This window comes from Sorex araneus, chromosome X (assembly GCF_027595985.1).
Source record: "Sorex araneus isolate mSorAra2 chromosome X, mSorAra2.pri, whole genome shotgun sequence".
Classification (NCBI taxonomy): domain Eukaryota; kingdom Metazoa; phylum Chordata; class Mammalia; order Eulipotyphla; family Soricidae; genus Sorex; species Sorex araneus.
The window spans coordinates 162,334,264-162,346,701 of record NC_073313.1 but is presented as its reverse complement, the minus strand read 5'-3'; the positions used below and the strand labels follow the sequence as shown (position 1 = coordinate 162,346,701).

The following is a 12,438-nucleotide window of genomic DNA, read 5'->3' as shown; positions in this document are numbered from 1 at the left end:
CTGTTTCTCTCTCTCTCTCTCTCTCTCTCTCTCACACACACACACACACACACACACACACACACACACTCCATCCTGAGCCTCCTGTCTCTCTCTCTCTCTCTCTCACACACACACACACACACACACACACACACTCCATCCTGAGCCTTCTGTCACACACACACACACACACACACACAAACACACATACCCATCCTGAGCCTCTGAGTCTCGGGCGAGGAAACCCAGGGGCAAGTTTCCTCCTGGAAGTGTTGTGGGTCAGGGCAACGCCTTATCACCACCTCCCTTCCTGCCTCCAGCCTGGGCTTCCTGCTGACCTGCATCCTTGGAGCGCATCCCTCTCCCCCTCCCTCCCCTGCGCGGGTGGTGGGGTGTCATAGGCCTGATTCTGACCTTTCCTCCTGGCCCCGGGTCCGAGACTGGTTTTCCCTGGGCTGGAGGCTGGCAGAAGCGGAGGGTTTGGCTGGGCCGTTTGGGCTTTGGATGCCAGCCTGAAGTCCCTTCCAAGTTAATTATTTAAGCCATCCCCAGCGTCTCCCATCCCCCCTGCGTGAGAGCCAAACTTGTTATGCTTTTTTTTTTTTTTTTTTTGGTGGATGGGGGTCACACCCGGCACAGGAATTCCTCCTGGCAGTGCTGGGAATCGAACCCGGGTCGGCCGCGTGCAAGGCAAACGCCCTCCCCGCTGTGCTATCCCGGCAGCCCCTAAACTTGTTATTCCTTTCCTGCACACAACTAAAGTATAACTAGATCTCTGTCCCCTGCACCGAGGTGCTTATGGGGTGTCAGGCCAGGCCAGGCGGGGCTGCCAAGTCTCAAGATTTTTTTCTCTAGCGGGTCTTCAGGAGACGGGAATTTGGGGGGCTCCAGGGGGCGGGGCTTCTCTGAAAGTTTAGCATTCTCGGTTTTCTCTGAAATGTTTCCAGGGACCCACAGGCAGGAGGGAGGAGCTGGCTGGAAGGCCCAGGTGGTCCTGGCCCCAGAACCCTGCTTGGCCCGGCTGCTTTTTTTGGCCAGAAACTCACCCACTCTCTGGGCCCGGCGTGAAAGGGGCTTTTGTGCCTGAGATCAGCTTGTCGGCAGATTGTCTCTCCATTGTGCCCTGGTACTGGCCGGCCATCGGGTTTCCCAAAATAACAGGCTCAGGGTTGAGGGTTGTTGTTGTTGTTTTTTTTTTAAGTGACGCTTTGTGTTCTTTGAGGCCAAGAAAGGAGTATTTAGCGTGTCCCTGGAGAGGAGGACAGGGCTGGAGAAGGTGGAGGTGCTGTTGCCAACCCCAGTTTGATCCCCGAGGGTGGGATTAGCCCCAGGCAACACCAGGTGTGGCCACTGCAGACCCCTCCCCAGCCCCCATCACCCAGAGCCACCTGGGGGGGGGGCAAACAAGATAAAAAAATATATATACAGGGGCTGGAGCAATAGCACAGCGGGGAGGGTGTTTGCCTTGCACGCAGCCGACCCGGGTTCGATTCCCAGCATCCCATAGGGTCCCCCGAGCAGGGGTAATTCCTGAGTGCAGAGCCAGGAGTAACCTTTGTGCATCGCCGGGTGTGACCCAAAAGGCAAAAAAAAAAAAAAAATACAGAACTGTCTCCCTATGTTGGGGTGACTTTGGGTGGAAGTCATCTGGAAGAGACTTCTAGAAACTTCTAGAACCGGTCTTTGCCTTTCCTTTCTAAAGATAGAAACCCAAACTGCTTCCCCTGCCCCCGATTTGTACTTTTATGGGCGGGGAGAGGGATGGAGTCTCCCAGTTGCGACTGTTGAAGGCAGTGGTAATGCAGCCGGCTGGTGTTGACTTACCTCCTCCCAGCAGCCCTCCTGGGTTCCTTCCCTGGTTATGGGCTCCTGCACGCAGAGCTAGAAACAGCCCCAGGGTACAGGCGCTTGTGGTCCCCAAAGACTTAACTGGTGGTTTGGCCTCTTGGGGGCAGCAGGACGGCGACCCCAAGCTCTGGGGACTGCATGTGGGGCCCCGGGCCTCGGGCACAGCTGTCGCCTGCCCGCCTGGGAGCTCGGGGCCCCTGAGCTGCTCTGTTGTCCCCGCAGGTCCCCAGAGCCGGCCCTGTCCCAGCACAGTCCCCAGCTCCTGCCGTGGCCCCTGGGGGCCTCCTGAAGCAAACAGTGCCCGTTAGGTTAGGGGTCCCGGCCCGTGGTCAGGTGGGAGTTGGCAGAGGCTGGGGGGGGGCCCAGCCCCTTGGGACGGTGGGTCAGGGGCCCAGCCCATGGCTCGGGCGCTGGGGAGGCCCAGTGGTGAGTGCCCGTGGCCAGTCTGGCGTGGACCAAGGGACCTACTGGCACCCGACCCCCAGGGTGCATGTCCAGGCTGCATTTCCCGGCAGTGTCCGGTCTCCACTGGCTCTGGGTGTAGGGGGCGGGGACCCCTTTGGGTCTGGGTATAGGGGAGTGGGGATCCCTTTGGGTCTGGGTATAGGGGGCGGGGACCCCTTTGGGTCTGGGAATAGGGGAGTGGGGACCCCTTTGGGTCTGGGTGTAGGGGAGTGGGGACCCCTTTGGGTCTGGGTGTAGGGGAGTGGGGACCCCTTTGGGTCTGGTATAGGGGGCGGGGGACCCCTTTGGGTCTGGTATAGGGGGCGGGGGACCCCTTTGGGTCTGGGTACAGGGGGTGGGGACCCCTTTGGGTCTGGGTGTAGGGGAGTGGGGACCCCTTTGGGTCTGGTATAGGGGGCAGGGGACCCCTTTGGGTCTGGGTGTAGGGGGGCGGGGACCCCTTTGGGTCTGGGTGTAGGGGGCGGGGACCCCTTTGGGTCTGGGTGTAGGGGGGCGGGGACCCCTTTGGGTCTGGGTGTAGGGGGCGGGGACCCCTTTGGGTCTGTGTGTAGGGGGCGGGGACCCCTTTGGGTCTGGGTGTAGGGGGTGGGGACCCCTTTGGGTCTGGGTGTAGGGGGCGGGGACCCCTTTGGGTCTGGGTATGGGGGCGGGGACCCCTTTGGGTCTGGGTACAGGGGGCGGGGACCCCTTTGGGTCTGGGTATAGGGGAGTGGTGACCCCGTTGGGTCTGGGTGTAGGGGAGTGGGGACCCCTTTGGGTCTGGGTGTAGGGGGCGGAGACCCCTTTGGGTCTGGGTATAGGGGAGTGGTGACCCCGTTGGGTCTGGGTGTAGGGGAGTAGGGACCCCTTTGGGTCTGGGTGTAGGGGGGCGGGGACCCCTTTGGGTCTGGGTGTAGGGGAGTGGGGATCCCTTTGGGTCTGGGTGTAGGGGGGCGGGGACCCCTTTGGGTCTGGGTGTAGGGGGCGGGACCCCTTTGGGTCTGGGAGTAGGGGGCGGGGACCCCTTTGGGTCTGGGTGTAGGGGGTGGGGACCCTCTGGAGAGCCTCCCTGAATCCCTCTCTCCCTTGGGAGGGGGCCGGCCCCTGGCACCCCCTGAAGGCATTTCTGAGTGTGGGCAGGCGGGGGCCAGCACGCGGCAGGGAGGGGTGCGAGAGGGGTCTCGGGTACAGAGGAAGCCCCCCGGGAGGCCCCTCACGGACTCCCCCATGGGCCTCACTCGGCATCTGTCACCCGCGTGGGTGTCACTAGGCATCTGTCACCCTCGGGGGTGTCACTGGGCATCTGTCACCCTCAGGGGTGTCACCGGGCATCTGTCACCCTCAGGGGTGTCACCGGGCATCTGTCACCCTCGGGGGTGTCACCGGGCATCTGTCACCCGCGCGGGTGTCACCGGGCATCTGTCCCCCACGCGGTGTCACCGGGCATCTGTCCCCCGCAGGTGGTGGACGCGTCCACCCTGAGCTGGGGCACCCGGATCAAAGGCTTCGCCGCCTGCTTCGTGGCCGGCGTCCTGTGCTCCCTCCTGGTGAGTCGCCCGCTTCTCTGTCCCCTCTGGGCCCTCCCGGGGCACGGAAGGGCCCCCGGTGCAGACCCCTGCACTTGCCTTGCAGGGGACACTGCTGCTCTGGCTGCCCCGGAAGGGCCTGACGCTCTTCGCCGTGTTCTACACCTTTGGGAACATGGCGTCCATTGGCAGGTGAGCGCCTCGGACCCCCCCGGGCCCCCGGGAGCACTGCCCGTGCCCAGAGCCGGGCGTGAGCCCCGAGCACTGTGGGGTGATGCACGAACGCAAGACCAGACAGATGCGTCTGGGCGTGACAGGCAAGAGTGAGCCCAGAAGCCACTCCCAGGGCATCGGGTCTGTCCTGGGACTCGGACAGTCCCACCCACCGCCGGGAGGGCCTGGCCGGGGTCGGGGGTCGGCGGTGGGTCCCCTGCATGTGGGGGGCAGAGGCAGCCCGTGGCCCCGTGGGGAGGGGGACTCGTCCCCGTCCCCACCCACCTCCCAGGGCCAGGGGCGCCCCGGGACAAACCCCCCAGCTTCCGGCTCTGCTCTCCTGCTGCAGCAGCTGGGGGCTGGTTAACTCGGACCCTCCCCCAGGACCGAAGAGAGAGTCGGGGGTCCAGGTGCTCAGCCTGCAGGCACGAGCCCCCACCCCACACGGGGACCCCAGGGCACCGCTGGGAGTGACCCTCTGATAGCAAAAGCGGCCTCACCCCTGGGGCGGGCACCTTGCAGAGCAAGCAAAGCGCTCGGTTTATTTTAATTTTTTTTTGGCTTTTTGGGTCCCACCCGGCGATGCTCAGGGCCGACTCCCGGCTCTGCACTCAGGACTCACTCCTGGCAGTGCTCGGGGGGCCCTAGGGGATGCCGGGGATTGAACCCGGGTCGGCCGTGTGCCAGGCCAGCGCCCTCCCTGCTGGGAGCACTTCCCGGCGAGGGGGCCCTGGGGTGCGGGGGGTGGGGTGGGCTGGGCCCACTGCCACCCGCTCCCGCCTCCGTAGCACCGTGTTCCTCATGGGGCCCATGAAGCAGCTGAAGCGGATGTTCGAGCCCACTCGACTGGTGGCCACGATCCTGGTGCTGGTAAGCGCCCACCCCGCCCCAGCCCCCTGCGTCCCTCGTCCCCCCCACCCCCACCCCAGAGTGGGCAGCCCGAGCCTCCCCCCTGCCCACCGCCCCGCCCCTGCGTCCCTGCTGGCCAGTTCCCTTCCAGAGCATCTGGCACCTTCTGCCGCCCTCCTGAGTTGTGGGGGCACCTGGGCGGGGAGTGGGGGGGCCCTTCCTGGGGTGGGGGGGTGCGCGGGGCGTCCGCCTGGGCTTTGACCCGCCCGCCTCTGTTCCCTCCGCAGCTGTGCTTCGCGCTCACCCTATGCTCGGCCTTCTGGGTAAGTCAGCGTGCTGGGAACCTGCCTCCCAGGGTGGGGGATCCCCGCCCGCCCGGTCCCCGAGTGACCCCGCGCTCTCTCCACAGTGGCACAACAAGGGGCTGGCGCTCATCTTCTGCATCCTGCAATCCCTGGCGCTGACGTGGTAGGCTGCCCTGCTCCCGCCCCAGAACCTTCTAGAAGCCCATTCCAGAACCTTCTAGAAGCCCATTCCAGAACCTTCTAGAAGCCCATTCCAGAACCTTCTAGAAGCCCCTCCCAGAACCTTCTAGAAGCCCCTCCCAGAACCTTCTAGAAGCCCGTTCCAGAACCTTCTAGAAGTCCATTCCAGAACCCTCTAGAAGCCTCTCCCAGAACCTTCTAGAAGCTGCTCCCATGTGTGAGTGAGTGTATGTGTGCGTGTGTGTGTGTGACAGTGTGTGAACATGTGTGTGTGTATGTGTGTGTGCATGCCTGGCTGTATGTACACCAGTGTGTGCCCCCCCTCCCCCGTGGCGGGGGTCTTGGGGGTCGCTGCTCCCTCTGATTCGCTCTGTTTGTCCCCAGGTACAGCCTCTCCTTCATCCCCTACGCCAGGTAAGCGAGGGAGGGGTGCGGGGAACCCCCGGGGGCCTTCTAGAGAACGCGGGGGCCGCCGTGCTGATGGGCTCCCCGCCCCTCACCTTCCCCCTTGCCCACCCGACCCAGGGCCAGGAATGTGTGGGGCCCGGGAGGGGGGGTCCTCTGCAGTCTGTATCTGACTTTGGGGGCCCCTCCCGGCGGTTCTAAGACTCTGCACTCGGCTCACTCCCGGCATCCCGGGGGGCGCTGAGGGGGTCCCGGGCGCCAGGCTGGTTCGTCTGCGTGCAAGGGCCAGCGCCCTCCCGCCGCCCACCTCCCCGGCCCCTTCTGGTCCCCGTTGGGCACCCCCGAGCAGGAATCGGGTTTGGGGTCTGGCAGGAGTTTCCCAAGGTGGTCCTGAGTTCCCTTGGGAAACGCGCCGGACCCCAAAGCCTCAGGGACCCGGCGGGTTGGACCAGACCCGCAGCGCCCCCCCCCAACCCCCTCCCCTCGCCCCGACACTCTATCCACATCCCCCGGGCCTGCACCCGCTCCGTGATCTCAGTGTCCGGGGCTGATTCGCTCTGTTTGTCCCCAGGTACAAACAGAGCGAATGGCCCTCGAACCCTGGGCTGTGTGGGGGAGGGAGGGGCTCGGGCTAATTGCAGGACCCCCCGGGTTCTGGGGCCCTGAGGAGCAGGAACCACTGGGCCGGTCCCAGTCGCTGGACCGGTGTGAGGGGGTGTGGGGTGTGGCTCCCGGCGCGTCAGCCCTGCTGTCCGGGCCAGTGCTCAGGAGTTGGTCTGCAGGGCTGGGCCGGGACCGGCTGCAGCGCTAGATCAAGACGTGGGTCCTGGGCTGGAGCGGCAGCACAGTGGGGAGGGCGTTGGCCTTGCACGCGGCCGACCTGGGTTCGATCCCCGGCATCCCACAGGGTCCCCCCGAGCACCGCCAGGAGTGATTCCTGAATGCAGAGCCAGGAGTCAGCTCTGAGCATTTCCGGGTGTGGCCTAAAGAGTCAAAAAAAAAAAAAAATAGAAAGGAGAGGGTGGCATGATAGCACAGAGGATAGGGTGTTTGCTTTGCATGCAGCTGACCCGGGTTCGATTCCCAGCATCCCATAGGGTCCCCCGAGCACCGCCAGGAGTGATTCCTGAATGCAGAGCCAGGAGTCAGCTCTGAGCATTTCCGGGTGTGGCCTAAAGAGTCAAAAAAAAAAAAAATAGAAAGGAGAGGGTGGCATGATAGCACAGAGGATAGGGTGTTTGCTTTGCATGCAGCTGACCCGGGTTCGATTCCCAGCATCCCATAGGGTCCCCCGAGCACCACCAGGAGTGATTCCTGAGTGCATGAGCCAGGAGTCAGCCCTGTGCAATGCCGGGTGTGACCCAAAAAAGCAAAAAAAAAAAAGTGGCCTTGACTTAAAACAGAGTAAGAGGTTGTAAGGGGGGGAGGGGGAGGGTCTTGCACACAGTCCCCTTGCGGTGTTTTTTGTCCCTCTTTGGGTCACACCTGGTGATGCTCGGGGCTGACTCCTGGCTCTGCGCCGAGGGTTGACTCTCGTGGGGGTCCCGTCTCCCGTCACCGTCTCTGTTTCTCCCAGACGCAACCCTGACACCCCCAGACCCCCCTTCTGGGTGGAAGAATCTGAACTTCCGGCCCATTACTCAGTCACTCGTGCCCAGTGCCCGGGCCCAGGTGCTCCTGCCCCGCAGGTGCCCGGGGTGGGGGCGGGGCCCGCATCTCGCTGACCTCTGACCTTGTCCTTCCCAGGGACGCCGTGAAGAAGTGCTTCGCCGCGTGCCTTGAGTGACCGGTGGTCAGCGGTGCAGCCGACTCTTGTAAATATCCTGTTCTTCAGACACGTGCCTTTGCCTGCACCGTGGGGCGGGTTTGCTTTCGGAGGTGCCCACTGGGGGTCCCGGCCCTGGTGTGTGCCAGCCAGGAAGAGGGACGTGCCTTGGGTCTTGGGGGGTGTGGGGGAGGCCCATTCGCGTCCATCCGGCTCTCCTCCCCGGTAAAAGCCCTACTGAGGCAGGTGAGGGAATCCTGGTGGGCCTCCTGGAGGTGGCGGGGGCATAGCAGTAGGGCAGAGCGGGCTCAGCCGGGCAGATGAACCTCAGCCCTGCTCTGAAGGTCAGAGGTCGCTCTTTCCTCCCGGGCTTCCGCTCCCTCCCTCTCCCGCTGGGCCGGGTGTGGACGGGCGGGCCCAACACCTCTCGCTTCCCTCTGGCCAGCCGCCCAGCCTCTGGGGCGCCCGGTGGCGCTTTTTCCTTTTCTTTTCATTATTTATAAATATTTGTTTCTCCGCCAGCTCTGTTTTCCGCTGCCCTGGCAGGGGTGGGGAGGGCGGGCGAGGGGCGCGGCCAGACCGCCAGCACTGGGTGCCCCGCCCTCTTGGCTGTGACCTTACCCCCCCCACCCCCAGCCACTGAGCAGCCCGTGGTGCCTGGTCTCACCAGTAGGGGGCGCTGCCTCCCCACGCGGAAGCGGCTTCACTTTCTTTTTCTTTTTTTTTTTCCCCCCTTTTCTTTTTTAGTTTTTGCTTTTTGGGTCCCACCCGGCGATGCTCAGGGCCGACTCCTGGCTCTGCGCTCAGGAATCACTCCTGGCGGTGCTCAGGGGGCCCTAGGGGATGCCGGAGATCGAACCCGGGTCGGCCGCGTGCCAGGCCAGTACCCTCCCCGCTGTGCTGTTGCTCTGTTCCCCTCCTCTGCGTTCTCCTGGCCCTGTGGCCCCCCAGCCCCCCGGGCAGGGACGGCTCCGCAGGGCCGTGCAGGCCATGAAGATGACCCCGCCTTCCAGAAACTTCTAGACTCCCAACTTTTCCCCTCTTAGCCTTTGCCGCCTCCCTGCGTGATTGCATTGGCGGGACCGTAGGCGAGAGACACCCCGTGATTCTGACGTCTGCCCCAAGCCACGGGGCTGCTCCCGGGTCACCCAGGAGAGGTTGAATCGGTGCCCTCTGACCCCAGTCGGTGCATTGTGGCGGGGAGACCGTTGCCTGAAGCTCGGTCGGGGCACGGTGGCACCTCTCAGCGCCTGAGCCCCTGGCCCCGGGCCCGGCCCTCAGATGCTGGGTCAGGAGCCGAATCCCCCTCCTGATGTTTGCACGAGCCCCTCTTCCCTTCCCCCGTCCCCGAGAGGGTTCTCTTGCTTTTTTTTTTTTTTTCCCTGGGTCCCACCTGGCGATGCTCAGGGCTGACTCCTGGCTCTGCACTCAGGAATCACTCCTGGCAGTGCTCGGGGGACCCTATGGGATGCCGGGAATCGAACCTGGGTCGACTGCGTGCCGTGCTGGGCCAAACCCCTTCCCGCTGTGCTTGCTCTGGCTCCAGCCTCTCTCTTGCCTTTTTTTTTTTTTTTTTTGCTTTTTGGGTCACACCTGGCGATGCACAGGGGTTACTCCTGGCTCTGCACTCAGGAATCACTCCTGGCGGTGCTCAGGGGACCCTATGGGATGCTGGGAATCAAACCCGGGTCGTGCAAGGCAAACGCCCTACCCGCTGTGCTATTGCTCCAGCCCCCTTGTCTTTTGTTTTGGTTTTTAAAAAATAACCTCCTGGAGAGGTCAAACTAAAGATCCTCCTCCCAGGGCTGAATTTTCTGCTTCTGTCAATTCTGGTTGTGACCCTGGGGATGAGGAGGCCAGAGTGCTGGGTTTGGGGGTAGGGGGGCGTGGGGGGGGTGTCTGTGTCCTGAGAAACAGGTGCGGGTTAGAATGGAAGCGGGCTTTGTGCAAATCCAGGGTGATTTGTGTACAGATGCTGGACCAGCAGAGTGTTGCTGAGTCCAGAAATGGGTTTTTGGGGTTGCCCGAAGTATGTTCTTCCTACATTGGAATACCTCTTTCATACAAATACTGCCGCTTTTGTACTGACTCGGAGAAAAGTAATTTTGCTGTTAATCATGCTATTTCCTCCCTCCCTGAGATATCACAAATCATGATATTCTTCCCATTGTCTTTTAAATAAAAGCATTGTAATCTTTTATAAATCCTGTATCTTGATTTTTTTCCCCCTCAGAGTTGCTAAATCACACACAGATTGGATAACTACCAGAAAACACTGTGTTTTGGGTGCAAATTTTTTTTTTGTTGTTTTCTTTTTGGGTCACACCTGGCGATGCACAGGGGTATGAGTCCTGGCTCTGCACTCAGGAATCACTCCTGGGGGCTGGAGCAATAGCACAGCGGTTAGGGTATTTGCCTTGCACGCGGCCAACCTGGGTTCGATTCCCAGCATTCCATAGGGTCCCCTGAGCACCGCCAGGAGTAATTCCTGAGTGCAGAGCCAGGAGTAACCCCTGTGCATCGCCGGGTGTGACCCCCCCAAAAAAAAACCTCCCATTCCCAGGGGCCTGAGCGATAGCCCAGCGGGGAAAGCATTTGCCTTGCACGCAGCCGACCCGGGTTCAATCCCTGGCATCCCCTAGGGCCCCTCGAGCACCGCCAGGAGTGATTCCTGAGTGCAGAGCCAGGAGTCAGCCCTGAGCATCACCAGGTGAGACCCAAAAGCCTGGAACAAAACAAACCCTCCTCTTCCCCCCCCCCGCTGCAGGTTTTGTTGCTGGAACCTTCCCCACACAGACAGGGGTGAGCTGGTGCCGCCTGGGGGGCAGGGGGGGGCTTGCAGCGGCTCCTCTGACCTTGGCTTGTAGCCGACCCCAGACTCTAATGAAAGCCTAATCCTCCTGAAATCGTGCCCGAGCCCGTAATCCCCAGGGCCGTGGCGGGTGATTAGGTGGCGAGGTGGCAGCAGCTGCTGCTTTGTTTTCCCTTATTCTGCCCGCCCGGGGCCGCCCCCCGTTTCCTGCCGCCCCCGGGGTGTCAGGTGTTGGCTGGCGGGACGAGGTGTGCAGACGGGGACCAGCCTGCGCGTCCGGCCACCTTGTGATCTCGCCGGCCCCCCCCCCCCGGCTCCCCCCGGCCCCGTGACGTCCAGTCTCTGTCCTCTGGGCCCGGCGGGGACCGCGTGTGCGGGGACACAGCAGGGCTATCGGGTGTCGCCGAAACTCACACCTCCACCCGCCTGCCACCCCTCCCCCCTGCCCTGCTCGCGGCCACCCCGCAGCTGTGGCGCAGATGCGGACCGTGGCCGGCCTGTCCCTCTTCGTGCTGCATCAGGCCGGGCCGGGGGTCACCGGAGCATCTTTGGACCCTGAAATTCTCCACCCCCGCAAAGGTTGGGGCCACACCCTGCGGTGCCCAGGTATGCTCAGAGACCCTTCTTCTTGTCCAAGGAAGACTCAGAACTTCAGCCAGTTGGTCATGTGTTCAGGGATGACTCCCGGCTCAGTGCTCAGGGATGACTCCTGACTCAGTGCTCAGGGATGACTCCCAGTTCAGTGTTCAGGGATGACTCCCGGCTCGGTGCTCAGGGATGACTCCAGGCTCAGTGCTCAGGGATGATCATCTCTTGGCAGTGCTCATGGGATCCTATGGGATGCCAGGAATCAAATCCAGGTCAGCTGTTTGGGGTGGCCCCAAAGGTTGGGGCCACACCCTGCGGTGCCCAGGGATGCTCAGAGACCCTTCTTGTCCAAGGAAGACTCAGAGTTTCAGCCAGTTGGTCATGTGTTCAGGGATGACTCTCGGCTCAGTGCTCAGGGATGACTCCTGGCCCAGTGCTCAGGGATGACTCCCGGCTCAGTGCTCAGGGATGACTCCCGGCTCAGTGCTCAGGGATGATCATCTCTTGGCAGTGATCAGGGGACCCTATGGGATGCCGGGAATCAAATCCGGGTTGGCTGTTTGCGGGGCCAGCTCCCTCCCTGCTGTCCTATCTCTCTGGCCCCTCACTCCTGCCCACGTTTGGATCGGGGTTGGTTTCTATTTGCGGTAGTGCTCAGGGATCACTCCTGGCAGGGCCCCAAGATTCTCTACAGTGCCAGGGAAGAACCCAGATAGGCCGCGTGCCAGGCAGGCATGCTACCCACTGTGCTATCTCTCCGGCCCCTGGCTTGTGTTTTCCGCACCACATTCACTTTTGAGACGGATCCAGCCCTGAGGCTAAGCGCCCCTGGCGCTCTCTGCCCCTAGCCCGGTCTCCCATCTCTGCCTGGCTCTATCCTGGCTCTGTTCTTTCCCCATCCTTCTCTCCAAATCAGAGGTTTTAACTTTTTTTTTTTTTTTTTTTTTTTTTTGCTTTTTGAGTCACACCGGGCAACACTCAGGGGTTCCTCCTGGCTCTGCACTCAGGAATTACTCCTGGCGGTGCTCGGGGTACCCTATGGGATGCTGGGAATTGAACCTGGGCCAGCCACGTGCAAGGCAAAAGCCATCCCCGCTGTGCTATCACTCCAGCCCCAAGTTTTGATTACTTTTTAAAAGTTTTATGTTTTTTTTTTTGCTTTTTGGGTCACACCTGGCAATGCACAGGGGTTACTCCTGTCTCTGCACTCAGGAATTACTCCTGGCAGTGCTTGGGGGACCATATGGGATGCCGAGGATCGAACCCGGTCGGCCACGTGCAAGGCAAACGCCCTACCCGCTGTGCTATCGCTCCGGCCCCCAAAAGTTTTATGTTTTGAGGCCAGAGTGATAGTACAGCGGGGAGGGCGTTTGCCTTGCACGTGGCCATCTGGGTCTGATCCCCGGCATCCCATAGGGTCCCCCGAGCACTGCCAGGAGTAATTCCTGAGTGCAGAGCCCGGAGTCAACCCTGAGCATCACCCGGTGTTACCCCAAAACCAAAAAAAAAAAGTTTCGTGTT

General features: G+C 62.0%; 1 protein-coding gene across 1 annotated transcript in view; it reads left to right on the top strand.

The window, feature by feature from the left end:
• Positions 1 to 9,721, top strand: part of SFT2D2 (SFT2 domain containing 2) — a 10,797-nt gene extending 1,076 nt beyond the window's left edge. The window contains exons 2-8 of the mRNA XM_055121547.1: positions 3,735 to 3,821; positions 3,907 to 3,992; positions 4,802 to 4,883; positions 5,150 to 5,185; positions 5,272 to 5,330; positions 5,732 to 5,761; positions 7,499 to 9,721. Coding sequence (XP_054977522.1) covers positions 3,735 to 3,821; positions 3,907 to 3,992; positions 4,802 to 4,883; positions 5,150 to 5,185; positions 5,272 to 5,330; positions 5,732 to 5,761; positions 7,499 to 7,538 — 420 coding nt within the window. The 3' untranslated portion in view covers positions 7,539 to 9,721. The remainder of the gene's footprint in view (positions 1 to 3,734; positions 3,822 to 3,906; positions 3,993 to 4,801; positions 4,884 to 5,149; positions 5,186 to 5,271; positions 5,331 to 5,731; positions 5,762 to 7,498) is intronic.
• The last annotated feature ends 2,717 nt before the right edge of the window (positions 9,722 to 12,438 follow it).